This window comes from Grus americana, chromosome 2, assembly GCF_028858705.1.
Source record: "Grus americana isolate bGruAme1 chromosome 2, bGruAme1.mat, whole genome shotgun sequence".
Taxonomy (NCBI): Eukaryota; Metazoa; Chordata; class Aves; order Gruiformes; family Gruidae; genus Grus; species Grus americana.
In genome coordinates, this window is record NC_072853.1 from 38,683,002 (window position 1) to 38,709,778 (window position 26,777).

The 26,777-nt window shown below is 39.1% G+C and overlaps 1 protein-coding gene across 4 annotated transcripts; it reads right to left on the bottom strand.

The window, feature by feature from the left end:
- Positions 1 to 1,106: 1,106 nt before the first annotated feature.
- On the bottom strand, positions 1,107 to 26,120 carry MTFR1 (mitochondrial fission regulator 1). Of its 4 annotated transcripts, none has more exons than XM_054817987.1 (8): positions 25,993 to 26,120; positions 19,331 to 19,473; positions 15,832 to 15,930; positions 10,228 to 10,346; positions 6,783 to 7,024; positions 4,791 to 5,043; positions 4,443 to 4,611; positions 1,107 to 2,800 (listed from the first exon to the last, which is right to left on the bottom strand). In XM_054817987.1, exons 2-8 carry the CDS (start codon positions 19,394 to 19,396, stop codon positions 2,741 to 2,743), a joined length of 1,008 nt encoding a protein of 335 aa, XP_054673962.1. In that variant the 5' UTR covers positions 19,397 to 19,473; positions 25,993 to 26,120; the 3' UTR covers positions 1,107 to 2,740. The 4 variants fall into 4 exon arrangements, with proteins under 4 accessions (XP_054673962.1, XP_054673964.1, XP_054673963.1 ...); XM_054817989.1 differs by having other exon boundaries at positions 25,963 to 26,035; XM_054817988.1 differs by lacking the exon at positions 25,993 to 26,120 and adding an exon at positions 25,477 to 25,928.
- Between the last annotated feature and the right edge of the window lie 657 nt (positions 26,121 to 26,777).

Below are 26,777 nucleotides of genomic sequence, written 5' to 3' on the forward strand. Positions count from 1 at the left end.
CCTGTGACTGAATTTACAAAACAAAAACAAACCCGAAAAAATGAATGCCTTTTCTTAAACACGGTTTAGAAATGCCTTCTAGAACTCCACATAGAACTTCACCATTCCTATAGCTTCACATCAGAGCTGAGCACGTGTGTAAGCTAGAAGCATACCTAATGTGCTACAGTCGCACGGGGTCCAGCCGGTGTTACCACCATAACCTGTTGTAATCTGCACATCCGCTCCCGGGGGGCCTCGCTGGTCACTGACCAACACGGACAGACACCGACAGGCCTCGGGGGATGTCGGTGGTCTCTGCCCGCTGTGCAGGGATGTCCTTAGCTTGAGTACTTCTGCTTGAGGTGTTTCTCTGGGCACAGGGCACTGCGCGTGTAAGATTGCAAGTAGAAAGAGACAAATTAAGGTATGGAAAAGTATAAAATAAATTATTTGATGGCAGCTTTGTGACTTTTCTTGTGCAGGTGATGTTACTTTTACTGTAATTTTATATCACTAATAAGGCTTGCCATGTGTGTTTGTACTTCTGGGGTGCTGGATACCTGCATCTCACATCAGCAGTTCAAACTGGCAGTGTTTGGTGTGGGGTTTTCTCCTGGTTTAGCCTAGTTTAATAGGTCAGGAGATATCCTAAATTGTACAAGTTAATGATTTAATTGGACTGAGTTACTTCATTTGAGCCCCAATGTTACAATCATGTAAGTTGAAATGCCTTCAGCAGAGGTTTTCTGGGCCAGCTCTTGGGAAGCTGTGGCCCTTTGGGGGGGTAGTTGTGCCACACCAGGGGACTGTCAGGGGAACCCAGTGTCTCAGGGGATGCAGAGGCGTTAAACCAGTACCTTCCTGTTACGGTTGTGGTGCGCCATAAACTTCTCACTGGTTCCTGATCTCTTTTTTTTTTTTTTTTTAATCATCTGACTATAACTGAATTAACAGGGCTGTGCTATTCTACTGTTATTGCTGCTGCACAGCCAGGAAAGTAGTCCAGTCCTGAAGTCCATGCGAGTTGATTTATAGCTGCTATAATAGAATGTAAACTAGACTTTATTGTGGCTGCTATCTGGCTGCTATCATTTGTAGAGTACCACAAATCACATTATGCAATGTTTATTTTTAACTGCTTTTAATTTTATATAGTGGCAATACAGCATTAAATACAAAACTTGAAACCAAAATTAACTTTAAAAAAGGTGTTTTAAAGGCATTTAAAAGAACACAAAGATTTACCGGCCTGCCAGTAAGACTGATGGCAGAGTGTTTTGGAAGGAAGTTACACTGTGTACATATTAACACCATTTTAGGATTCACACTAGGAAAACATCCTCCTGGATCATACAATCTACATTCCAGTTATAAGCAGCAAAGCTTCAGTCATCTTCAGTAACCTCGTCAGAGCCATTCACCTGTCTTTATATTTAAGAGGAGCTGCTTTTTTTTCTTTTCCTAGCAAACAGAAGCTCGAAGAGGCACTTGTACTTGTTCCAGTAGCCAGATCAGCTCAGACCACTGAAATACCCAGACTCCACTTTTTCTACGCTCATCTCTGGCCAGAGCAAACCTTGGCTTCATTTAAGTGTACAGCTAAGTTGTAGCTCTCTGGTTCCTAAACTGTTTTTTTCAACCTGGATTTTATTTTTATCTTGAGCCCCTCCTGTATCTGTGGCTGGAGAGACAAGCCCGGGTGGTTGGTTGAAGAAGTAGCTCCCTAAAGGTCTGGCAGGAAATGGCTGCTCTGGGAAGTCCCCAAAAGGGCTTTTTCCTGGGAACCAGGTTCTGTGCGACAGCTTGTACCATCTCTTCCCTGCAAGGAGGTCGGGAGGGCTTGCGCAGGCCCCTGCTGCCAGAAGCCTAGCTAGGGACCAAGCTGGGGATACAGAGGTGTCCCTGAGCACCTCTGAGCACAGCTCAGATGAGCAACGTACTTTTGGCAACTTGCACCCCACAGTACTTTGTACCTTTTTTCCTTATCTACACCACTCCTATGCTAGTTAGCACGTACTCTGACATTATTTTACTCTGCTGCTATCTACTGGTTATTTCAAATTCATTGGACTGCCTGTTCACAGAGGCTCCCACAGCATGATTTACTCATCATGTGCTCTTTACCTTGGCCACGGGATGATACAAGTAGGTTTTGTCCTCTTACCCTTGCAAACTCATTTGAAACAAAAAAAACCACTGCACAAAAATGTGCTACTACTAAAAATGTCTCATACCAGGTGACCTCTGCAGCTGATTTAAGTTTCTCCTTTCTTTCAGAAGGAAGCAGAATGCATTCAGGTTTTCTTTGGGCTAAAAATTTGCTAAAATTAAGTTTAAAAGAAAGACTTTGACATGAAAAATTTGTTATCAAACTAAACATTGTAGTGCAAGTTATAGTTAGAGCTCAAATAACTGATATTAACTTAGAGGTGTATCAGTATTAACCTGTACACAAATTTCTAAGGCGGTCAGTTACGCACAAAGAATGTTGTATATATAACTTAGTGTTAATAAACTAAAACCACCACATAAGTCTGAGTAGAAAGCCAGGTTTGAATACAAAATTAATACCTGAGTATAATGGTCAAATTTATTCCCCTTGATAAATCACATACAAACATGTTTAGTGCCTCAATTCTACATTTCACATTAGGTTTTTCCTGTGTTGTAAGAGACCACTCAGTACTAGTGCTATTTGCAACATAAAAGATTTTAGACAAAACAGCTTAACAGTCTTTCATGTAGTAATCTTTATACGTTAAGATTTTTCAATTAAAGTCTTCATTTTTCCTGTAGACTTCAGCATGTGCGGTCCAAACTGAAAAAGAAAACAGAAACATGTTCAGACTGCATTCAACAGAAACCTAGTTGAATATTATCCAAGTTTAAAAAAAAAAAAGTAAGTAAAACTAGAACTTGGGCAGAGCTAATTTCCTTTATCAGCCTGCTTCTCTGCCTGTGGATTTCACCCACTTCGTAGCCACGAAGTAAAGGGAAACTTGTGTCAGCCATCAGCTGAAATTGCTTGGGTGAGGCAGCTACCCATCTGCTGGAGCAGCTCTGACAACTCTACCACAGCAAAATAAGAAGATAGATGCAGTTACCTTTAGAAGTGGACAACCACTTGCTCTAGGGGCAGTTTAATGGTATTTCTGTTCTTACTCTAGCCTGTGTTTTTGTGCAAGTCCTTTTAAAAACTGTATCATACAAGGATTGATCTCACAAAGAAGTTGCATATTGATAAGTAATTGATAACAGGTGTTTATTAGCTTATTATGGATCAGCATTCTATCATTTAGCAAATTAAAACCTTCAATTTTCTTAGCTTTTGGGGACTTGATGAAATATAAATTTCAAAATTGGAAAATCATGAAAAAACCATGTGTGAATAAAACATTGTCAATTTGTGTTCTTGTCCTTAAAGCCCCAGAGATGCTGGGGAAAAAGAGATTAATTCTTTGGGAATATCCAGCCTTTTAGTTAGGAGGAACAGCATCAACATTACAGGAATGTACCTTAAAGGCCTGAACCAGAAAGCAAGTCAGTCAACATTAATAAGCTGAAGAATCCAGAAGTCCTGAGACTTGTGGCTTGGGAATCTTGCTTTCCTGAGAACTTAGTTCAGAGTACAGCCAGCTTCTGGAGTTCTACGTGCGTTTTTCCAAATGCACAAAGGTAAAAGTAACTTTTTACTCTTCCTCTCCTTGAAACCTGTAGCACAAGGTTTCAAGGATTGCTTACTAACAAAGCTGATCTATGCTAGACTGTTTTTTAAATAAGTGTATATTGCTAGAAACTTGCATCTTGAACATTTGCCACTAAAACCCCGTTACTTCAATTTCAAATCAATCTGAAATAAACTAGAAGCCATTAACTTGTACCATGATGTGTTTTTTAAAGATCATTTTAACATAATTTTAAATTTTAGTTTAACATTCTCAGACTATAAAGAAACTGCTTTTATTTACTTAGCATTTCCAATTATTAGAAGAAACTCCCTATACCAAGATTATCAGGCATTCTGAACAATTTCTTTTCTGCATTCCTAGGAATGGCTGCCATGTTTCAGGATCTTGCTTCAAAATTTCACATGTGCTATTGGAATGGTTAAGGTTGGCAATAAAGGCAAACTCACTTCAGATTTGATTCTGGTAGGAGCCCTTAGGAGTCAAGTTTTCAGAATATCGCGTGCCCGTGGCAACAGAAAAGGTTTCTGTTTTTTAAATAAAAAAACTGTAACAGGGCTTTTTAAACGTAGGGCCAAAAGAGTACACCACCTTAAGACTTGATGCTAACAACACAATTGCTGCAAATGCTGGCACACGAGCAGTACTTCATAGGGTTCTGTGGACAGGGATGCTAACTCCTGGCTATTTGTATATGTTGGCAGAAAGACAGGCATTGGCTTTCACGACAACTATAGTTTAGTGCAAGTGTGTGCCCAGAATCACAATACTCACCAGCACTACCTCAGTCTTTGTCTTTGTTTCAGTCTTTGGAATCACCTTTTCTGTTTCACTTTGGCTATCGCTTCGGTATCGATAAGCAAATTTCTTTTTGAGTGCTTCTGCTATTAATGCTGCAGGATCTGCAGGATCAGCCACTTTAGATTTTGTACCCTCTGATGATCTAGAAAAGAGAGAGAGAAGCATTAACATAATCCAACCCAAAGCTTTAGAAGTTGTGAATGCTTTTGCATTGTTTGTCAGATTACATCAGCATCTGTCTCACCTTGAAATACTTCTGAGTCATAAAAACAAATCATTAATGCAAATGTTAATACATTGATATTTATTTCTATTTATTACCTTTTCACTGAGCGTAGTTTCACGCTGTTCATGTCTTTGAGGATTTCTAGCATGTTTGGTATTTCAGGCTTCTTTGGCCCATTTTCTGTCGGGTTCTGTCCAGAGTTCGTTTTTTTGTTTTTCCTTTCTTTAATGAGCTCAATTGCAGACATGCTCTGCTGTAGGCCTGGGGGAGGGAGTGGCGGTGGCGGAGGAGGTGGCGGTGGTGGAGGTGCAACAGGGACAGCAGCTGAAGCAACTGGACTTGACCCAACTACAAATAAAACATGCGTTACATGGCAGTTTACTTGTAAATCCCATTTACATCCCCCAAATGCTCAGGTAAGAATACAACTATAATAGCTCCAATTGCTTCCCCTGCACCTTCTTTAGATTATCATGTAACTTCTTCATTTGTAAACCACCTAAGTAGACTCTTGAAGAGTGAGAAGCATTCTTTGAACTTCCAGTTCAAATTCTAGGTGCATTCATGTCTTTACTGCAATGGGATGGACATCACAAGGTCTTTTAGTTATGTTCTGCTCCTAATGTTACCAGTATTTCACTTTCTTCTGAGAGGGAGGTGCTGAGCTGGAAGTCACACACAATCTGCCACGTGAGCAGTGCTTCTTCCTACTTGTCATCACCAATAAGAAATCACCATGCAAGATCTTTAAATGTAAATTTCAGAGCTGAAATACTGCTTAAATTGAAGTTTATTCCAGCCCTCTGAGGATAAGGATTTTTAGGCCAGCTAATCATCTGTCTGAAGATAGAGATTTTCACCATAATCTTGATTTCAAGTTCCCTGCACTCTAGGTAAAAATTGATGTTATAAATATAATAGCAGTAATGACTTGACAAATAAATGAAGAAACCTCTGCTCAAATGCACCTTTAAAGGAATCAGCAAAACCAGATCAAACCAGGCTTGGAGTATAGTGTGTAAAGATACGTACATAGATAATACAAGAGGAGTCTACTCTGTGTACATGTAGGCATACACACAGTGTCATTACCATATTCTACCAGAAGAGGGAGGTAAAGATGATAAAATCAAATCAAAATTTAATTTCCCTAATAAACAGAGAGAAAGAGAAAATGATGAAAAAGAAGTTATTAGTTATTTCACAAAACCTTCACAATAATTACAATTTGAGTGAAACCATGTGGTCCTTAAAACTATTTCATAGTTTTGAATATGAATAGTTAAGGAAAAAATAAAGTAACTGCTATCAGTTCACAGACAAAAACTAAACATGAGCATCTGAAGAATCAGAAGATGATTTTATACATAAACATAGGCAAAACTGTACTTGCTAAGTGACCTTAGGGAAGAGTGAAAACCAAATGGCTGTCACCTGCAGTCAACAAGGGCCATCTCCCACTAATGGGTGATGGTAGCCTTACAACTGGAAGGCAAGCAGGGGTGAGGGAAAGAGGAGAAAGGAACTCAGGGAAAGGTGGTTTACTACCAGAAAAAGTGCACTGCTTGTGATTCCAGCTGGATGATCGCAGGAAACAATTAATCTCCTTTTCTGTTACTTCATAAACTTGAGATGTGTATTACATATTCCAAAAGCATAATTAGCATTGTATGATTATGACATCGGGGAGCCTATTTCATTACTGGATGGGAAGACTTAAGTGTTAGTAATTAAATTACATTCTTCTAGTTTGGTTCAAGCCATCGTGTTTATCATGAGCTTTGCTCTGAAAGCTGTTTAATATTTCTTTACTCATTCACAGATTCTGAATTCTGGCAGACTGTCACACAAACACAAAGACTTTTGGAATACTAGAAAATACAGAAAATCTGGCAGGTCTCTTGTCTTCGAGACCTATTCTGTAACCCTGGGTTAGTACACTAGGGTCTGTCTACCAAACTAACCAAAACAATATCGAGAAGTGTTTAGTGGTGCAGTATCTCACAAAAACAAATTAGCACGTTATTAATTATAAAAGGGACAAATTCATTAACTAATTTTTGCTAAGAGTACAGCAAATTTAATACCTGGTACCAGATTCTGTTGCTCTTGCAAGATTACAATTTTGGCTATTTGTGCTCTTAAAGTGGCTAGTTCGTTTTCTAGAGCACTGATCTTCTGCAGAGCCTCTTCATTTGCAGTCACTGTGCTCCTGGACACCGGTTCTTCTTCCAATGAGTTTTGTAAGGACATCTGTCTGCATGGGGACCTTCTGGAATGACGTAGTTCATCTGAACGAGGCTGGGATGGTTTTGACCAAACTTCTGACCTGTAACAAAAATACCACAAGATTCCTTTTTTAAAGGCTTTGTAATCGATAAAAACTAAAGCAACATTACGTATGAATCAGGAATACAAGTTGAGGGCCTGACTTCAAAATTGTCTTTACACAAAGCACTTCCGCCAAGACATTATATAGCTTAAAGTAAATAAGAGCTTCACATCCTTTCTGTTTGCATCACTAGCTGTATTTCTTCTCTTCCCCTAGCCAGCTTTTTGTGGAATCCTTGATTTGAGGAGAAAAAAGGAATACATTCCCCCTCGCCCCCAATCTACGTCTCTGGCTCATGCCTATTGTATTTTTTGTTGGAATTAAGACTTAATTTTTTTTTTGCCCAAATGCTACCATTTTCCCCCATGGGCTGCAAATAGTTACTTGTGGTTGATTCCTTTGAAGAAGGAAGAGTTTCTTAGTTCCATGACACATTTTTGTACTTTTTGAACTTCTGAAGGGACGGTCCTCCATTTTAGCAGTGTTGGGAGTATGGAGTACATTAAACAGCTTAGTGAGGCAGAGGCTGCTTATCAGTAAATGGGAAATGGTCCTCCATCTAGTTTTCTAACACAATAAATGAAACTATAGAGAAGAAAACTTTCTAAAGTTTTAAAGAGTCGGTAAGCTTCCTTCCTCTTTCTCACAAGAGCAAAATGCAACTCTGTTGCATTCCTTTATTACCCCCCAGAGCTCTAGCTATGTTACACACAGAGTCATTACTGAGCATCTGCAGCCAAATAAGCACTTCCGAAAGCACTTCAGTTATATTCACTGAAGACACCAACATTTTTAAACAGTTTATCTCAAGTATCTGAGCAACTTGAACTAGTTGAAGATGTCCCTGCTCATTGCAGGAGGGTTGGCCTAGATGACCTTTAAAGGTCCCTTCCAACCCAAACTACTCCATGATTCTTCAAGTAGAATTGGTAAGGATTACTGATAACAGATTATCATAAACATTATAACTGCAAAATATGACCACATACTTGACTCCTCAATCCTCCTGAACTTCAATCCCAAAACTTCTCAGGCAAGTCAGGATTCCACTGTTTATTCAAACATGAGAGTAAGAACAGTGGCTAGTGACATTTCAAAATGTGTAGAATGGCTCCAGACTAATCCAGCTTAAGAGCCCTGTCACTCTGGATGCATGTGTTAAGCTACTCTGCATGCACATCGTGTTAGATCTGCAGTTGTGCTAGGCTTAAAGCAAGAGCCAAGATTTAAGGCTAGAACAAGCCCTGTGCTCTGACCACCTCAATCCAGGATTAGAAACACATTTGAGTCTTCCACGACACTGACAGAAAACATCAGCACAACTTGCAGAAATTTGTTCAAGCAGAATTGAATATTAATCATGGATGTTAAAATTTAGGTGGTGTTATCTAGATAGGAATAGAGAGCAACCAAAGCCGAGAAGAGAACAGGATGCTTCCTAAAGCAGCCATCTCCCTGCTTTCCCTAGGTAAGTAAGGTGGAAGGAGCCAGCGGTCACTCCACTCTTTAAAACCTGCCTTCTAGAAACTCTTTAAAGGTGCAGAATAGCTAAACCACAAAGGGTATTTTCTGCTCAGAGTAGTAACGGAGTTTTAAGGAAATGTCTTGCTTGGAATCTAACATTGTGGAAAAATATTATGCTTGAATGGTCACTACTGCTCTGACTAAGGGTAGGGGAAAAATGATTTGTTGTTTAGTTGCCTCCTCTGTAAAACTGCACTCACAGAAAAAAACCCCTATGTCTGCAAGACTGTTTACTGAATTATACAGTGAATGTATATTTAACAGTAACACCTATGTGATCTTGTTGAAACAGAGAATTTCAAATGCTTGGAAAACACCTAATGCATACTAGCTCCACTACATAATACTTGCACAGATGTAATAAATGGTGCACACTGAAATACTCATATTTGCCAAGTAATTCACTTACTATGCTCCATTATAAGCTGTTTGCCTTAAGGTCACTATATATCTGCAGGATTATTTTAGTCCCATCCCACATCCATCTGTCCCCCTTCCCCCCTTCACAAGCAGATGTCTCAGCAAATATGCAAGTCCTACCTCTTTTGTAATAGGTTTTTTGAAGCACCAAAGAGCTATTCTCCCAGTTGTCTCCATTAAACATAATAGCTTTACAGTTCAATCCCTAAACAAAATGTTTCTGTGCAAACTAAAGTAGTATTGGCCAGTTAATTTCCTTCGCATCAAATAGACTTTACAAATAGTGTTTCCCAAACAAGCGTTGATTTCTGTGACTCCCCTCTGAGTTTGTGAAATTAATGTGGCAGTGCCAGAACGTTTGTTATGCAAAGCTTCACTGTGGCAAGTCATGTTGGAGGGCATCTAGGTCATTACTAACCTATTTCATGCTTTCAAATTAAGAACAGTATCCTCAAGTAATCTCTGAAGCCAACAATCTGTGCCTTTCTCTGGAAGGTTAGTTTGTTTAGAAGAAAAAACTTCCTCTGCACTACAGAACTGGACCTTTGTTTCTGGCTAGTCTGAGCAGCAATTTGGGTACGCTGGAATAGAGAACTTCGTCACTTCAGCCAACCTGTTTCAGGCAGTTACGGTGCTATGTAGTGCTCTTGGTCCAACACAACAGTACCTATCCCATCATTCTGGACACAGGTGCTCACATGCTTCCCTGCCAGTTTTCGTTATGAAGATTAAAGATGAAATATAAACCATAATTTTTTAATTGTCTTTAGCAGACTGCAGAGCCTTAACCAGAAAGGTGAAAAACAACGTGCCAATTATTGGATTGTCAGAATGACCATTGCTGCCAATTAGGAAACTGTACAGTACGCTGCCCCGTATTAATGAAAATCACAGGAGAATTGGAGAATCAGTGTTAGTCATTGTGCCATACCACAGGAGACATTTTTGTGGGGACAAGGTTGTTTGAAGCTGTCATATGCAATTCTTTGCAATAAGTAAGTAAAAAAAAAAAAAAAAAAGTCTTCCTTGTATAAAGCCAATCTCCTATATGTTCTTAAACCAGTCTTTCATTCATAATCCTGTTAGTCTAACCTCTACTACTTCTCTTCCAGACCCTACCTTTTCTAACACTTCTCTGTTCTCCCAGAATTCATGTGCTCTCCATTAATTGCAATGCACAGTAGATTCTCACTGGAGAGAAGCTCGGTTTCTTCCTCTCAGTTCAGAAGTTCAAAAAGAAGATTTGAGGAGCATACCTGAGCCTTGTAGAGACTTCGCCTTCTTCTTGAGCAACCCATCCCACATCTGCAAAGGAGGCCACTGCATCATCTCTAAGCTGATTAGGATGGTTTCCCTCTGTGGCATGAGATGTAAGCTAAATTTCAAAGACAAGATTGAAGGTTTAGTCACTATTCCCAGCCCAAGTCACAGTTACTTCACCCAATACTTTTAGTGAGGCTACATGTAACTATTAACACATCCATGCATGAAACACATCTGTAGATTTAGCACACTTATTTCTGTCCTGGGCTTGGTCCAGAACCACTTCACTGACTTCAAACTATTCAATCTAGTCTGCTGAACACTTTACAGAGGTTCACGGCTAACTACATATACTATCACACGACACTACTGAACACTAAAAATCCAATGCAAATTGTTACCTTAAAGACAAACAAACATCAACATTCTCAAGTAGTTTGCTATATTAACTCAAATAATGTTTTTAAATTATAGCCATGATCAGTAGATAAAAAAGATGTTAATGCTACTAGTACTTCTTCAGTCTTTTGCTCTGATTTAGTATTGTTTTGAAAGTGAAATTCTGTTGAAGTGTGTTTCCCTTCCCCTACAACTTCTAGAATTTCTGTACAAAAATAAAGGTGTGCACATTATACAAGGGGAAAAAAAGTAAAAAAGAAAGCAGAAAGCCATTTCTACTAGCTCAATAATCACAAAAACTTTGAGTGAGAGGTAGGATGCAATCATATTTGCTAACAATCTTATTTAGAGCATGCCAAACAAACTGACCATTTCCCATCATAGTTCTGCCATTAGCTTTGTAGCTGTTTGAAGCCAAAGGCAAGCAAGGCTCCAGAGACTGGAACCTTTCTTAGATTTACGGGTAAGTAACCTGAACAGATATTTGAAAAATTGTTTGGACCATCAATACATGCTCCATAGCCACAACTACACAAAAAGGTTTCAAATCTACTTTGAAATACTGGCTGCTGCCCCAAGTTAGACAAGGGCATGTGTACTCAGTCACTGGACTACCAAGCAGCCTGGTCTCAGTATCTTAGCAGATAAAAGCTACTGAAACATCTTTCAGTAATTTATTCTGCTCAGTCTATCATGTTGAGTTAATCTCCCATGCAACTATGCCACCTCTTTTGCTTGTATTACATGTAATCCACAGGCCAAATTTCCACAAGTCCTTGTAGTTGTTTAAGCACTGCCTGCTGCTGGTAGTGGCCAAGCAGTGAGTAATACTGACAAAGATGGTGGTAGCACGTAACAGTGTGTGAAGACAGCTTGGATCCAGCTTGTTAGCACTTAGGTCAATTTTCGAGGCAACTCACCTCTGTAAGAGGAAAGGATTATGTAGCAGCAACTATGAAATGTTAGCATTAACCTGAATTTGTAGCAGACCGATCACAGTAGAAATGCAGTCTGGATGAGATGAAACCATTTCTGAAGAACATCCACAGATATTTTAGTTGTAGCCTTTGATACGCCAGTCACAGGAAGATAGAAGTTGTGGGTTTGGGGTTGTTTTTTCCCCAGGTGTTGTTACAAACAGCTTTGGAAATTGAGATTAGTCATCTTCACCTCACACTCTTGCAACTTGTATGTGAGCCTTTATCACAGCTCCCAGGAGTGTGTATTGGCACCGTCGGATCATTTGGAAACAACAGGGTTTTTTCCAGGTAGCATCAGCACAGATGGTAATATGTTTATCACATTAACAGTTGTGCCTAATACCATCACAGTCTGCCTCTCTTTAAAACAGTCTAGAGAATACTACATTGCATGTTAGGATTTTCATTGTTTGAGGTTTCCTTGGCTTTTTTCTTTTTTAAAATAAAAATAAATTTTCATGACCACAGCATCTGTATTAATGTTAATGGCAATTTAAAAAATCCATAATACATTAGCCACTTCTTGCAGGTGATACAGATTTTCCTGATGGTAACGGCCACATGAGGAACTATTACCATTAAAAGACTGAAGCCACATTTAAATAAAGGCACCACGCATACTTGCATCAAAAATAATTTTATAAATCAACAGTAAGGAATGCATTTACCACTGCCAGGTTTCCTGCATTGTGAGATAAATAACTTCTAATCCAACATTTAGTAGCAAGCCTTCTGTTATACTGTGATGCAAGTTTCTTCTTACTTTTTTATTCGTATTTATATGTAAACAGAATCTGCTTGTTACCCCATATACAGATGTTTCTTTTCTCTATCCCTAAAAACAACCAGGCCTTCCACAGCAGCAGATTTTGGATTTCCAGGTAATGCAAGATTTTTACTTTAAAGGTTAAAAGCTAACACCCATCTCTTAAAACCTTTGCCTGTCTGTAGAATGATGCTAAAACAACTCTGTGGCTACCGTATTCCTCCAGCCAATCTCAGCTGAAGAAAACTTGGCCAACTGCTCTGCCAGCACTTGAAATGGAGGACAAAGAGCTGAAAACAAAGGCCCAATTCTACTGGACAGCAGGAACTGAATGAAAAAGTAAAGTAGCCTGCTTTTCTTTCTCTGGAAACTATGTGGTTGCTATCTCCACTTCTTCCTTCACAGGCTTTTTTGCCTATTTTAGTGTGCATGTATGCTGCACACACACATACACATGCATGCCTGTGGGTTTCAGACCCATTGCTCTGTGAATTTCTGAAGTAAAGCCTACACACACTGTGCTGCTTTGGCTAATGTCATAGACTATCTTGAGTTGGAAGGGACTCAAAGAATCAGCGAGTCCAACTCCCAAAGAGTCAGCCTCGCCAGTGTTTCCGCCTGGTTTTAAACCAGGGACCTTTCGTGCGTTGTGCGAATGTGATAACCACTACACTATGGAAACGCTGCTTAGGAGGCTGTCAAAGCAGGATCCCTACTTTTTGTTTGCTCCAGGAAGTGGGAAGCAGAACAAAGATTTTTATACATTTAAGGATAGACTAAAAATACTAATTTCAAATTACTAATACAATTAGGTATTAAATATTTGGAAACACTTCTTCAACTAAGACAAACTTGCTATGATTTTTCAAATTAGCCCAGTCAATTCTGATGTTTGCTATGCGCAGGCCAATTCCCTAGGAGACTTCTATTGATTTATCAGGTTTGCATCAGACAAACAGGAGAAGCATGGGACTAGAACAGAGCTGCTGTAGCTGAAGGATTCTATCTTGAGAGACAGTATTGTAGGTTTGGTTGACTCTACCTAGAGTACGTTGGTAAGTTTAACTTTATTTTCTCCTCAAGATTATAGATAAACCTAAAAAATATGACATACAAAAGGACTATATGAACCATTTTCATTTGTTCATGACATATAGAGTATATAAGACAAGCTCTGCCACTGCTTACTGAATACATAAGCAGCATTTAGCAATTAATTTAAATGTTGACTATGGAAAGATCCATAGAGACAGATACTACAACAGTCAGTAGACCTCAAAAATCAAAATGTTAGGCTACTACCCGTTTTATCAGACAAGCTGAACAAAAGCATGCAAGAAGAGAAGAAAGAATGAACATAACAGAGAGATTCTTTCAGTATCTCTTATCCATTTATCATAAGGAAAATAAAGACCTGTGGAAAGTTTGTTGCTCTTGGATAAAGTTAGAAACACTGATGATATACATGCACCCTCAGATGAGGCAAGTAAGTTTTGCTTTGGTTTTTAAATAAAGTGACTTACAGCAAGGTTCAGTGCATGGTCCTTTCATAATATAGCTAAAGCTGGCAAGAAAGAAAGAGGAAGAGACAGCTATAGGAAAGTGTCAATTGCAACAGCATAAAAATGATCGATACCAGTATTGAACTTTACTACAGAATCTTAACGCTGAGATAAAGACATAAAAAACAGACGTTAGCATCACACTTTTACATGTTCAGCAGTTTATTTATTAAAATAATTGAAAGCCTGCATAAACAACATAAATTTTAATGTGTTTCAAGGCTCAAATTTTGAAATTCATATTTCTAATTCAATCAACTCTGACAATTGTACTTCTATTTTTAGGATCCTTTCCTTTCATCTAACAGAAGATGAATGTTTATATTTAGTGTGCATAAAATCTAAGTAAAGCTGACGGAATATCTCTTTAAGAGGAAACACAGAATTCAGACAAAGACATATACATATTTTTATTTCAACAGAAAAAATATTCAGGAACGGATTCCCCAGATGTATCTTACAGCTCTTTGCAGGAACATAAACCAGAAATGCCTTATTTTATATGCCATAATAAGAAAAGCCAGTATTTGGCTAACTATCTGCAAATGAGCATCACCTTCCCTTGTATGGCCTTTACAGTACAGAAAATCAGACACATTATAGCAGGACTTCACTTCCTTTCAAATCTGAGGCACATGGAGCCTTATTGGTGGCATAACCACTATACTACACTACTAATTACTATGTATCCAAAAGTTTAAATCCAGCATTGTCATTTTGTTGTCCTTGTCACCTGCACAAATCCCCACCCCCACCACATATGTATGTATTTTCTAAGTTTCACCAAGCCACTAGTAGAGGAAGATGGTTGCCCCCCTAGTTTCTCACTGTAATTATTTAAGAGAGGCAAAATGTTAGCATGGCTTTTGCTACCACACCGAAAAGGATTCTATGGTAGTCTGAACTATCTGATTTTGCTACTATAATTTCAAGTCTAAATTGTTCATACATTTCATATAGGATAAAGAAATTAATTTAAACAGAGAAAAATTCAGCTGTGTGGAAGTTACCTTGTCTTACTGTGGGTGATGATTCCCACTATTCATCTTTATGTTCCCTGCCCTTGCTTGGCCCAAGAAACATTCCTCTCTCAGCTTGAGTTTCAAACACTAAATTTCTCCAATTCTACACCCGCCCCCTATCCTAACACACACAGAGTTGAAGAGATTATGTGTAACAGCTTCCATTTTCCCATCTGTTCCTGAAAGACTTGTTATAAAAAGCAAGGGTTTTCTCCTCCTTAAGCTTTTACCCTCACTCTTTACCCTCCCACTATATGCAATTGAAGTTAAAAGCAAACAAGTCAGAAAACTGCACAGAATTGATGTTCCCCTTTCACCTATACAATGCTAGCCTTGCATTTCATACAAAAGGAAACAGGGTACTCATGTTATCTTGCTATTAATTTTTTACTTTCTGATAAAGTTGTTTATCTTCCCAAATATTTTTAAGTAAGAGTGTTCATCTTTACATGCCTGTTAAGCCTAGCTTATAAGTACTGCTTATAGAAATGTTTCAAACATTTTTCTCTTTTACATTTTTTCCAGGAATAACTTTTTAATACTGTATTGCCTCATTTTAGACGTTCCAATTTCCTTAAGAAAAAAAATTGTTTCAAATTTCATTATGTGTATTACAAGCAAGATGGAGTCAGGGTTTAGGCAGTACAGAAGTTGAAGAACCCATATTGGGAAAAAATCTGAACTGGAAGCGGGAAGAACTGAAGTAAACTAATTCTCCTATGTGCTCGGGTGATAATATTCTGCTCTTACAAACGCTCTAGTCATTTATTTAAATGAACTGCATATTCGCTTAAAATCTTTCAATTCAAGAGCAAATCCCTTTACCAGTATAGTGAAACACATATTTTAAACTGGTGAGAACACCTACCTGAAACTGAACTCTTGGACACTGTATAAGAGAGAGGTTAGTGCCAATTTTTCTTACAATACTTCGAGATGAACCGTAAGGCTTGCTTGACCAAAGCACCTAGATGGGAAGGAAAAAGAAGCCAGCTGTTAGGTAACTGATTTTTAAATCATATTGAAATAGTTTTCCCTTATCCTTCCATACCATGCTTGTGCTAAACATATTTAAGGTTATTCCTTTCATGCTAGAATAGAATATAATATATAAATATATACACACACTGAAATCTGTATCAGTGAACTCCTTACATTTTATACCTAAATTGGCACAAAATTTGGCTATGGCTGTTTAAGTTCAAGACAGCCTTTGCATTAAGTTTAAATTAAAAGCAATACATCAGGTAACACAGAAGCATTCAAGAGCTAGAAGCATCTTCAAAAGCATATTTGTCCAGTTTCAAGACAATAAAGAATCTGCATTGGGTCAGACACCTCTTTTTAAGGTGTTTCAAGAAAAGCCACTCAATCATTAAAAACCCAAAGTTATGTAATTCTACATTTCCCAAAATATCTTTTTTCTTATTTTTTTTTCTTTTCTAACACAGGTACAGTGTCTACCAGTCTTAATAAAAATAACTATCAGCTAGCATAAGCATGAAAATGTAACTGTGAAATTAAAGAGCAAGGAAAAGAGGGAAAATAAAGATACAAGAACAAAACTTTGTCCTAAAACATTCACCTAGAGAAAATTGCACACAGCACTTCAACACACCTGGCTTCATCAAAACTGTTTCTACTGCAGTTCAAATTTCTTCTACATTGTTTCAACAGAGATTGAATTTGCTTCCTTTTGTTGTACTTAATGATGGGAATGTTTGTTCTACTGTTTACCACAGTTGTATGAAATAAAATGAGACTTTAATCCTTGGAGAATACTATAAAATGAGCCAGAAGCAAAAAAAAAAAAAACAAACCACCCAAAACAACAAAACAAACAAAAACCCCCAAAAACCAGCCAGCCAAACAAAAAAAACCCCAAACAACAAAACAAAAAAACCCAAACAAACACCCCAGAGAGAAGCAGGAAAGATTTCCGTACAGAGAAAGTCAACAATAACAATGCAAAGAAGAAAAAGAATAGTGGGAAGACTCTTAACACAGAGTACATTATTAGTAAACAATTAGAACAATGTATGATAATTTAAAAAACTTGGCCAGTGTTTACTTATGACTGCAGATATGAATTTACTACTCAGATCTAAGTTTTTAAAGGCTCATAGCTTCAAGCAAACTCGACATCCTGTTAGTAGGTTGCCCAACAAAGAAAACAGATAAAATCCAGGCTATTAATACTGAAACAACCCTTGTCTGTCATGGCAATATTGCCTGTGTGATTAGTGTAGTGCAGCTGTGGGAGTTTCACAACACAGCTGAATAACATTTTGATATACTAAGCAAAGATCACTACTCTTAGATTTTGAAGGTTCTATTAAAAAGACAAATTTATGCTCCATGTTATTCATCCCTAGATTATATTATCTCAGAAACTTCACACATTTTGCCGCTTTCTAAACAAGTATCTTTCCTTCCTCTGGCTTTATTTGAATGTATAAATTTGAATGTATAAATTTTGACAAAAATAAATTATCATTGCACATATGCTATGCTAGATCCTCGTATCAGAGCTGCAACTTTGCTGTTAATCCACTCGGATGCATTTTTTCCATTCTATGAAACATATATTCTCTTACTTAATATGCTACTGAGTTTGAACACATTTTTTTTCAGTGCAGAGTACTCTGTTGATCCTATATTTTGGATGCCTCCAACAAAGACCTCACATTAATGACTATCACATTACTGTTTGTCTGTGTGCCTGAGCAAATAGCAGGTAGATCAGGAGCCTTCAAGAAAAAGTCACTGACAAGCAGTAATACAGCATCGCTATTCACAACAGATTCTGATGCTAGAAGCAGAAGTGTTGGCGATAGCCTCAAAGCAATCTTGCTTTGGAAAAAATACTACTAGTCAAGGGAAGGTTTAATTAATTACAAAAGTACTTCCACAACAGCACAAGAGCCTGGACTACATGCTATATTACCAACATAAGTGCAGTGCATTTTAAACAAGTGGCAAAACTTGTTTGGAGATTGCTCAGACCACAGACAAGATGCTGACTAGCACCCAGATCCTCAAAAATATTTGGTGCCCAAATGCCCTTGGGTTTGTTCAACAACAGTGATTTGGCGCACCAAAACTTTTAATGACTCAGTTTTGGTAATTCAAGATACGCCTGGACAATATTTTCAGAAAACTGCATGCAAGCTGTGCCACAAGGTATGCAAATAAAGTCAGCACGCTGCTCAGCTGAACTAATAAGTCTCAGCACTGCTCTAGCCAAGTTCACACAACTTCTTGTTGACTTGAAGCACTTGCAGGGCAAGTCTGCAAGATATTACTTAGTCATACCCTCTTATTGCATCAGTCTTTTGCTGTTGTCCAGAACAGCTGACATTTGGAAATGTAGTTGCATTACCACAAGCTTGATAGAAGTATAGAATGGAGGGAAACAGATTAAAAACTTGTTCCCCCTCTGCCCCATTTAGGCTGAAAGATGTTGCTGACAATGACCACAGCAACACCCGTGGCAGTCCAGCATACCCTCATACTTTTAATTTTCAAAGTTACATTGCACAAAATCTCAAATAAAATTGTAAAATAAAGATTCTTATTGGCAATTTTAATTTACAATGTACAAACATTTTGCTCTCCATAAATTTCCAAGATTGATAGAAGGTTCTACCACAATAATCCAGACTAAGAACTGCCCTTCTAAGTACTGCACATAGCTGTTAAGGATTTTCCTGTTGTTAAAACATTAAAATATTTCAACAACTTACAGGGATTACTGCATTGAGGTAAATACTTGTACTCAAAATAGCTTCCTAAAGGTCCCAGTGACAAAGCAGTTGATGTGTAGCAGATCTCCCTCTCTGCTAAGCATTCAAAGAAAACTCTATATACACTTTTGTTCAAGAGGAGAGCTATGCATGCACATTCCTCTGTTTCCCCAATAAAGACCATAGCCATGTTGCTCTCATGTACTGCAATACTTTCAGGAGAGGTAAATATAGCACAATTATCATCATCTCAGTTCCATGGGGCTTTTCATATCTCCAAGAGCAAAGAAATAAGATCATTTAAGAATATCACTGTTAAAAATCAGTTGAAAAATTTTCTTCAACTTTAAAACACCCATAGAACCCCAGCATGAAAAGCAGCGTCTACAATGTAAGCAGTTTGTTACTAGAGCTAGACGGAACTGCATGGTATTTTTAGCACATATATTACTCAATATATCAGTATCCAAGTAGTAAACTTCACACTTTTTCAGCAATGCAGAATCATACAAATATTGAGAATACTTAAAGTGCTCTGCTGGGACAGGCACAAACTAAAATATATGAAGTGCTTTCTATACCTGATTTTCTGAAAACACAAAGCAAGTTTGAAACACTTACCGATTCCATGTTTAATCCAACTTGTTCAAAAGCCATCCTAATTAAGCGCTTAAGCCAGCAAATCATTTGGCATGGAAAAAGCCTTTCCAAACTTGGATTTAAGCCTTCCAAACCTACAGGGCTGCGGAGGTTCCATAGTACTTCTGAAATGAGAAACATAAGAACTTTAGACACGTGTTATGGAACATATACAGATGTAAATTACTACATGTATTCCTAAAAGAACAAGCTTTAGACGCAGTTACTGAAAGCAAGACATGTTAGATGACAACAAACCCTAGTACTGCAAAGTATTGGCATTCCAGAAGGCATTTACTTAATACAGGTGACAAAGATTTTTAGGAGTGTCATTTTTAAGAAATCAAAGCTGTTGCAAAGTTAACGATTAAAAAGCTGAGGAAATGATTGCTCGCTTGAGCTTGGACAGATGATGGTGTTCAACAACTCCAAGTGAGCACCGAACATTATGGAATGCCTGCAGCTGGGGACTAACACTAAGATTAAAGGGCCATACTCCTATCTAAAACTCATTTCTATGCAGGAACAAGTTACAGAAAGCTGATCACCTCTCTTCATTCACCTTCTCTGATAGTTTTGTTGTTTCCTTCTTTTTCCCACAACTGAGGAGAGAAAGGAAACATGGAAAAATGACTAATGCAAAAAAATGACAGGAAATAGCGTAGATGTGGGACCTGAAAATATTCAAGCGATTTATAAAGTTGGACAGATTTCAAATTGTATCTATTTATATCTACTACCATTCATTTAAATCAAGATGTTTTTATTGCTCCTCTAGTGAAAATAGTATAGTTTTTCTTTAACTGTGTTCTACACCAGTCATAACTTGGATGCCACTGAGAAGTGTATGCCACCAAAACCAAAAAGGAAGCCATAAATTTAGGTTTACATTTGTTTTGTGTATCAGGCTAGAAACAACACTCTGTTGAACCACCTTGAACAACATATTTGTAGTATGAACAATAGTGTTGCTAGAGCCACTACATACATACATATATATACACACACACATACGCACAGAGTGATGACTAAAGCAATGTAGCAGCAAGGAACTGGTACTCAGGAAGTTTGAAAGTCAGGAGATGGAAAAGGTATGCTGTTAGAAAGTGGCCACGAGCATTACAGTTAAACCATCACTGTTTCCATTACAAATGTGGGTTGTTGTTTTTCCAACAGTTTACAGTTCCTTAGTAATAATCTGCTTCTTGTGGAAACTTGGCAGGAACAGTGTAACTCTACAGTTATCTTTTTTTAGATGGGCTTAAAAAAAAAAAAAGTTGATATTAGTTTCTCATCACCACAGAAAGTAAAAGACATTTCTTAACAGGATTTTCTTTTGTTTCTGAATAAACTAGGAAGAAACTACTAATCTATCAGCTAAAGGAAGTCTAATGAAAATGTAAAATAAAAAAAGTTATTAAAAAAAAAAGTGACCCAATCACCACAAGATTCGAATGGAAACTGCAATTGTTATAAGAAAAACAACAGGGAAGAATAACGGGCTACCTACCAAACAGCCATAAATATAAACTACAGTTGTACATACTAAATAAGTCATGGACTTCTTTATGGAAAGCTAGAAAAGTCTATTAGGGAAGCATTACCATCTACTTGATCTATTCTTCCTTTAGGCATCTGCTATTCTTCCCTTAGACAAGCTACTGCATGCACTGTATGGTTCTTTGATTGCACTGCACCTGCTGTGTTTTTAAAGCAGGAAGAATACAAGCCTTCCTACATGCCCCATATTAGATTTGGCATTGTATCTGTCACTGTAGAGATATGGTGACATAAGAGAGACAGGAATGCTCCTTTAACATGGGAAACCCGTTCCAAAAGTGCGATACATGTGATGCACTCTGCCTCATTCCAAAGTTCAGACTCGTTGAACATGTAGCGTGGAAATCAAAGAAAAACGGAAGCCGTGTCAAGACATTCAAACAAAAGAGAAAAAAAGGCAGAGACTGTATTGCTGAGCAATTACGAGGACAGGGCAGGCGGGCAAAGGCAAGTGACAGGACTATACAGGGATGACTGTATCCTGATACATTGCTCTTTCAACACATAGCCAGGTCATTAGTTTAAAAATCCCCAGACATAGTCAGAGTCATGTTTTGTTTCAGGAAGTGAAGAAAAGGTATTATTTAGTTTCTGATCAACTACGAGGACTCAGTCTCTAATAAGAGAGACAATTTGGACAGAAGTGAAAAGAGTGTTAGAACTTCCTTTGAGGAAATCAGAGCAGGTCTAGAAAGTTTCCATGAACTTAGAAAAGAGAGGCAAAGAGGTAAAGGAATGACACAAAAACTGACAAGATAACCAATTTTAAAGGCACAAAAGCAGATGCAGAAGAAAAAAAAAAGTAGCATAATATTTGGATGACAGAATAGTATAAATATGAAGTAGTAAGTTAAAAAAGCCTAAGGTACAAAATGGGTTCCAGCTTGCGGGCATAAAAAGCCCCCTACACATGTATTAGGAGTAAGCAAGAGACAAAGAGATACAGCCACAATCTAACAGGAGAGGAAGGAAAGCGATGAATGATACAGTCAGTCAGCATATTCTGCGTTTTCACTTGAAGATGACAGAAAGAGAGGCAGATGTTAAATGGGTTATAGGCAACCTTGAAAAGTTATAAGCACCCAGGACAGCAGTGTCTAATGAAATTCACCTTGAACAGCTGAGAAATTAGCCAAAGCAATTTCTGAAATATTACTTTTAGAAACTTGGTCAATGAGATCCAAAAGACCCAGGAATAAAAGAAGGAGCAAGATGACATAAAGCATCGGGAACAGTCCAAAATACTTATACTGCCCTGAAACATTCAGGTGACCTTTTATAATTCCAGGTTCCCAGATTTTGATGACCGAACATAAAAGTGCATTAATTCAACAAAACAACTACTTCAGTAAAATGATTATTTATAGTTTACATTATAAATCATTGTTTCTTGTGTAGCCTAAATATTTAAAGTACCCAAGACTGGGGTCATCAACTCCTTGCTCTTGTCAATGACCTCTTCTCTGCTTTTGCAGAAGAAAGTGACCAAAGTCAATCTGTAAGAGTGCAGAGTACCAACCAGTTCCTGGCACTAAGGAAAGCCACCATGTTTTAACAACCTCCAGCTAACTTGTTATCTAAAAGGAGATCTAAGAGGAAAATGCTTCCAAGTATATCAGCTTGATATTTTTATGAGATCTATCAGTTTTGCAGAATTATCCCCAGACAAACTTCATACTCATTTCTTCCAGACTATATTGCACTATACCTTTCTTCATAAATCTCAGTTATTTCACAATTATTTTATGTGCCAAGAACAGAAAGAGTTCATTCCAAAAGAAACTGCTGGACAGCAAGAATGAAAACTAGCAATTTTTTCTCTCATGCTCTGCAGGAGTTATATGTTTATTGCTTTTAGTAAGCTAGAATAATACCTCTTTTAAAATATTGATACTTGTTTTATTTAGCCTCTATCTTCTTTATGCTACCTAAACTAAAATTAGCAGTAGTTTAAGTCGGGTAAAATTTCCACAACTCAATTACTACAAAAAAATGCACTGAATGACAGTAGTATTGCTCTAAAACATGGTCCTTCTGCTGTGCTTAAGCAAAACTATGACAACAATAAACAGTAGTCATAGGCAAGAATACCAAAAGATGTTAGAAGAGTAGTAACACAAAGGATTACATTTCACTGCATAAAGCATGTGGGGGTTGGAATTTCATTTATAAAACCCTGCTTACACAGAAATTAGCAATGCTGAAGAACTTACTTTCTGATATGGAAAAATGCAGGAATTCCTTGGTTCAGAAATGAGGAGGTCTACATTTCTGAGCGTCAGGATTCTCACTTTACCCTCCTTGAACTCTCTTTTGCCCCTACTTTTCCTAACCACTTTTGCAGGTTTCATTCAATACTGTCATATCAAATATCAGCCTACAAAACTGAGAGATAATATCACTTATAAATTACAAAATGTTCATTAAATAAATATAAAGGCTCTAGAGGCTGTAGGCATAAGGCATTCCAGTCAGTAAACATGAAATGGAGCCCTTTGCTAAGCTTTCTAGTGTGTCCTACACATAAAAGATGAAAAGAAAGAAAAATCAGATGCAACTGCTTTCAGATTCAAATTATTCTATGTGCATTTTCCAATGTTGTATTTGTCCAAGTCCCTTTAAAATTATGAGTTCTCACTCTTAAAAAGAAATACAATATTCATATTTTTCTTACTGAAGGAAGGTTCTCTTATTCATGTAAGATTGACACAAAAATAAAAGAGAATGACTTAATGGGCTTGATGCAGCAGATCAACCTTAACAAAGAATAAACAAATGGATGAAATCTGAAAAATGAAAGGTCTAGTCTCTAAATTGAAAGGGTATGTATAACATAAAGAAGTACAAAATTTTCAAAGAAGCATGGTTTCAAAGGAATACCAACCACATCAAAAAATCACATGCAAAAAGAGCAGGTTCCTCCTTATTTTAGCAGGGAACTAGGGCAAGCATATCTTCACAGTCTAAGACTGACACATGATCCAAGCTCATCTCATGAAATTATATTAATAAGGAAACATATTAAAGAAGTAATAACGAAAAATAAAGTCAACAAACAGTTATCACAGCAACGGCAAGCCAAACAGGCAGAAGAATCTTCTGATAAAGGACTAGACCCTCTCCTACATCAACACTGACCAGTTATAAGCAACGTATTTGGCAGAGATCACACAGCCAAATAGACAGGTTTGTTTTTTTGGCTTGGAAGCCAAAAATAAGGAAGTGCCCTAATGCTTGCAGAACGCCTGTTTGGAAAGATACACAAAGAGAGATAAAAGTCACTGAATACTACAGAGACAATCAAGGGCTTATCTAAGCTAATATCAGCATGAAAACTAAAGCAAGAATTGAAAATAATACATACTTGCAATAGAAGTTGCTAAAGCTTTCTTAATAATATAGCCCAATCATATATACATCAAAGTGCAAAACCACATTCATCACATCTCTCATGTTACCATATCTTGCCAACTAAGGATGGAGAACAAAAAAAATCCATGTTTCAACACTAGTCTAATCAAAAGCCTTTGTTCAGTGGAGATTATACCTACACGGTGCAATATGATACCACAGAGAGGTAAGTGAAATCCTTCAACATCTCTAAACCATATGGTATTATACTATACAGACATAACCATACACCTACATTTTCCTGCCAGACATACAGACCTCCCTAGTCATTGCTGTTAATGCTAGTCCTTCTACTACATCTTTGAGAAACAAGAGCATGCAAATTTTATTAACAAAAGGGGGTATTTGTTTGAAAAAGGATTTAAAATCTTCAATTTTTTTGCCCAAAAAATCTCTCTTTGTAAAAATGTTTAGTTCCTACACACACAGTATTTCAGCTAGTGACCTCTATGGAGAAAATTATTTTGATTCAGCAACAGTTAACTGGAACTTTTAGAGCTAATGTTCAGAAAACTCAGCTCCCTTCTTTTTTCTTTATCACCTAGGTAAAAAGCAATGGGTATCAGAAAACAGAATTATTTCCTTTTCTTTTAGTCTTTGTAAGTCTTGTCTTCACAAGAGCTAGAGAGGACTACAGCTGCCTGAGGACAATGCATAAACATTAATGAAGCCTTGCTGACGCTATCAAACAGAGATCAATGCACTATGGTTGATGTTAGCATTCAAACTCTACTCACACTCAGTATTTGGAATTTCGACAGCTTGTTAAACAAAATAAAAACGAGCACCTAGCAAGTTACTTATTTACAACAATTACAGAAGAACCTGAGCACTGCAGCAGTACCACTAAAGGTATGCAAAGTAAGCATCATAAGTTTACAGAAAAGGAAAATAAGCACCAGACCCCTTAAGACTAGGCTCCTTTTCCCTCTGTAGGCTACCTCTGTATTTTAAAGCCTCCTTAAAAAACTTCCCTCGAGTTTCTCCAGATTATCTTTTATTTACATGATATCCCATGACCTGTCACTCCCGGCACATCAACGTAGGAGGGTTTCAGTTTCGGGCAGCTTGCCTGCAGAAACGACAGCTTCGACCCCAACACCCCGACCCTTTTCCACGCTGCTCTGCTCCTCTGGAAAGGCGGCGCAAGCACCCACCTTCGCAAGGCCGTTGCCTGCCCGGCACCTGTCCTGCCTAGGATCGGCCCTCGGCGCTGCCACGCTCACAGCGGGAGGCGGCGGCTCCATCCCGCCGCCCTGCCCGGGGACAGCAGCCCTGAGCGGGGCCGCCCTCAGCGGCCTGTACCCACTTCCAGTCGAGCAGCACCCCTACCTCTCCTCGGCGCCGACTCGGGAGCTCCTGAGGGCAGACCCCGCAGGAGAACACACCCCCCCACACACCCACTCGCACACACAGGGCTCCCGGTGCTGAGCCGGAGGAGCGGAGCGCTGCCCGGCCCGGCAGCGGCCCGCAGGGCAGACGAGGAGAGGCGTGCGAAGCGCAGCCTCCAGGCCCGGGTCGCGCTCCCCCTCACACGCACCACCCCCCACCCGGGAGCGGACGCGACGAGAGGGGCTGCCCAGGAGGAAGGGCAGGCCCACGGGCCGCCTCGGGGAAGGAGCCGCCACCCGCCCCGGCCTCACCCGCAGTCCGCCACGGCCGCGCTCTCTCACCCGCTTCTTCCACCGTGGCTCGCGACTCCCCCCGACAGCCAATCCGCAGCCTCCCCGGCGCCACCCCGACCAATAGTCGACGCGCCCGCGAGAGGCGGGACCTCGAATGCCCTCCACAAGGCTGCGGCGCCGCGACCTACCCGACAGCCACCGCGTCCGGAGGAGACTGGTGAAACCGCCCCGCCCCCCCGCTCACGGTGACCGCCGCGTCACGTGACCGGCCCCTCCAATAAGAAGGGGCCCTGGGACAACGGCCAGTGGTTGCGCTGCGGGGGATTGTCGTGAGGGCCCGGCAGGGGGAGGTTTCTTGGCGTTACTCCGGAGCCCCAACGGTCACCGGTGGCGCTCTGGGGTGCAGGTGTCGGCTGCGGCACCGGCTGTGGCACCGGCTGTGTCTCATTAAACGCGCATGAAAACACAGCGAGTGTTGCCGTGTGTCCGGGGGGAGAGGTGTGTCGGTGGGACTGGCGGGGGTGCGCGTCGAAATGACTGGCAGTGGCTGCCGGGGCATGGGGAAACTCAGAAATCGATACGTTCCCCACGCTGAATGAAGGGGTATGGGTTATTGAGGAGATGTTTCCAATTTTAAAAGCTTTACTGGAAACTTTACTCAAACGTTTCAAAACTGAACAGGGCCGACTGCGATGAGTGGAGCTGAGGAACGTGAGAATGAAAAACCTCGGCAACTCGGGGGTGGGGGGACGGGACCCAAACCTTCAAATAGGATTGAGATGTGCTTAAGGTAAAATACATTTAGTTGCGCGGGGCTCATGGGGTGAGGACCG

Coding starts and splice junctions, on each gene's coding strand:
- MTFR1 (XM_054817986.1), bottom strand. Junction 5,044..6,782: donor GCAACAGAATCTGGTACCAG/GTATTAAATTTG, acceptor TTTTATTTGTAG/TTGGGTCAAGTCCAGTTGCT. Junction 4,612..4,790: donor AAACTACGCTCAGTGAAAAG/GTAATAAATAGA, acceptor TCTCTTTTCTAG/ATCATCAGAGGGTACAAAAT.